We start from the raw sequence: 2652 nt of genomic DNA, 5'->3' as shown, positions 1-2652 counted from the left end.
ATGGCTTGTGTATATCATATATATATATATATATATATATTATTCATACCTTCGGTGTATAGGATGCAAGCAGATGTTGACATCAAATTTTGGGGTAAAAAAGTGCGTCTTATACACCGAAAAATATGGTAGACTATTACTAACGATATAGAGTCAGTATTTAAAAGTTTTAAGTGGTGAATAAATGTTAATTAATAAATATTCTTTTGGTATTTTAACACGTATATTTCCTACTTGGCCTTAAAACATAATGCAAAATAAACGTTTATTACTACCAAATTTTGTCCTTTGTACAGTTGAAAGAGTTGAAAATTTGTATCAGAATGTTCACACTATGTTTTCTAATTCCTGACATAGAATAAAGTAAGGCTCAAGAGTGCTATTTAAGTCTCTTTCAGAGTGCACACATACTTTTGTTCATGATAACATTTAATTTTTCTAAGTAGTTTTTACTAAAAATGTGGTGATTAAAGAATTACCTCAAGATTGATGAAATAAGTGAAGAGCAGGTGCATTTTGGAGGTACAGACAAATTCGTTTTAGTTAAATTCTATAATTTTCATTAATCATTCAACAATGGTTTCCTGTTATTTGTAGGGCTTTTATACTAGTCTTTTAGATGCTTTTGATTAAACTTGAATTATCCCCTATTGATACTCTTATTATAAGATGTAATAAATTTATAAGGTTTGTTAGTAGCTTTAGGTGCTAAGATGATGCAATTTATCTCAGGTAATGCAGCAGCTCTTCCTCTTCACTTTTTCTTTGAAAAACCAGAAAGAAATCAAAACATTTTATTATTGTTAACTGAAATCTGCCTGATCAAGTACAAGTAAAAAATATCCTTGGCCAAAATTTGATAAGGTATCTAACCTAGTGCTTTCCAAACTGTGTGTCTCAGAAAGTTACTAGGGGTGTTGCGAGAGTTTAACCAAATGAAGAATGATTAAGAATATAAAAAAATCTGTACAAAAAATATTGCATGTGGCAGCAGGGGTGTCATGCAAATCAAGGTAAGTGAATTAAGGTGTTGTCAGTGGAAAAGGTTTGAAAAACATGGATTTGACAGTAATAACTAAAGGGAGAAGTACTGACACTGAATAACCATGAGGAAAATCTTATTTGATTTTTGTTTCATATTGAAATGAAAATATCAGAACTTTTCTGGTTTGATTAAGTATTAGGTACTTAATGAATAAATGTAATACTGGATATAAAAAACGTAAGTGAAATATAGTTAACTTGCAAAGTTGAGATACATATGGATGTATTTGATGTGATTCTTAACCACAGTAAAAATTTAAAAAGGTAGGAATTTTTTGTAAAGTAATTAGAAAGTGTAAAATCAAGGTAGACCATAATTTAAAAAGGTGAGTTAAATTTAACATTTGAAACTGCATTGGCTTTACTTGAATTAATTTCTAAAAGGAACTTGTATGATTGTTGGGATAATTTTTGACTTTTTATTAATACCAGTCTTTCCAGTTTAAAACAAATGTTTAGTAAAGGTAGATAAAGGCCATTATCACTTGCAGTGTATTTCTTTCTTGTCACCATGGAGAACTTTTAGGTTTTGGAGTTTGAATATTTTTTTCCTTTACAGATGAAACAGGAGAAGAGAAAAATGAATAAATTAACTTGTTTTTTATTGGTTTAAAAAAGGGACTGGAACTGTAGAAAATAAGTGGTATTAAACTAAGCTGTGCGTATAATCAGGTTGGTGATTTTGGTACTTACACACATTTGAAAATTTCAGGTACAGAGATAGAAACATTATCTTTAAGGATGAGTACTGTGTTAACAATGGGTATTTTTGTTATTAGTAATATTATGATATTGTTAAAAGTACAAACATTCCTATGATTTTCTTTTCAGCCTGCTCATATCAAGGCTTGTTTTATTGGCTCTAGTCTCTCTATTCCTGTGTCAGATGGAAAGCTAAATCTTGGAACATGGCAAGGGATATGGCTGTGTGAGCACAGAAATCGAGCTGGTGAGAAATTCTACAGATTATACTTGTTGATTTTTGTAATTTTGTACTATAATTTTTAAAGGGCTGTATTCTTTTACAGTAGGTGTCTGTGACCTGCTGGCAATAAATTCAAACAATAAATGGACAGCGCATAATCCACTTGTCTTAAAAGAATATATTCAAAACAAGTCAAATGTATGTTCAAAAATTCTTTATACTATAGGATATCACTGTTGTATCTAGAACTCTAAATAATTCTTTCTTTTTTTCTCTTATCACAATATAATTAGTGATAAGTTAATTTACATTACCCTGTGGCTTACCATAATTGTATACAGAGCTTTAAATAATTCTGTTTTATGTCAAAAGTCCACACAGGCTAATTCAGTTACTTTAGAACCCAGTTGACAGGATAAATTATTTCTTCTCTCTTCTTTTATCACAATATAATCTGTGATTAAATTACTTACATTACCCCATGGGTCACCACAGTGGTATCCAGAGCTTTAATTAATTCTCTTTTATGTCAAAAGTCCACACAGGTTTGCTGAATTGCTTTAGAACCCAACTCTTTTATCACAATAGAATCAGTGATAGATTTACTTACGTTACCCCATTGGTTACCACAGTTGTATCCAGAACTTTAAATAGTTCTCCCCTTTTTGTCAAAGTTCACAGAT

General features: G+C 30.3%; 1 protein-coding gene across 1 annotated transcript in view; it reads left to right on the top strand.

Annotated features, from left to right (window-relative positions):
- The window catches only part of LOC106458759 (UPF0047 protein YjbQ-like), a 24524-nt gene that overhangs the window by 15757 nt on the left and 6115 nt on the right, over positions 1-2652 (top strand). Inside the window, exon 6 of the mRNA XM_013918308.2 lies at positions 1876-1993. Within this exon, the coding sequence (XP_013773762.1) occupies positions 1876-1993 (118 nt within the window). The remainder of the gene's footprint in view (positions 1-1875; positions 1994-2652) is intronic.

This window comes from Limulus polyphemus, unplaced genomic scaffold (genome assembly GCF_000517525.1).
Source record: "Limulus polyphemus unplaced genomic scaffold, Limulus_polyphemus-2.1.2 Scaffold510, whole genome shotgun sequence".
Lineage (NCBI taxonomy): Eukaryota > Metazoa > Arthropoda > Merostomata > Xiphosura > Limulidae > Limulus > Limulus polyphemus.
This window is presented reverse-complemented; position numbering and strand designations above follow the sequence as displayed.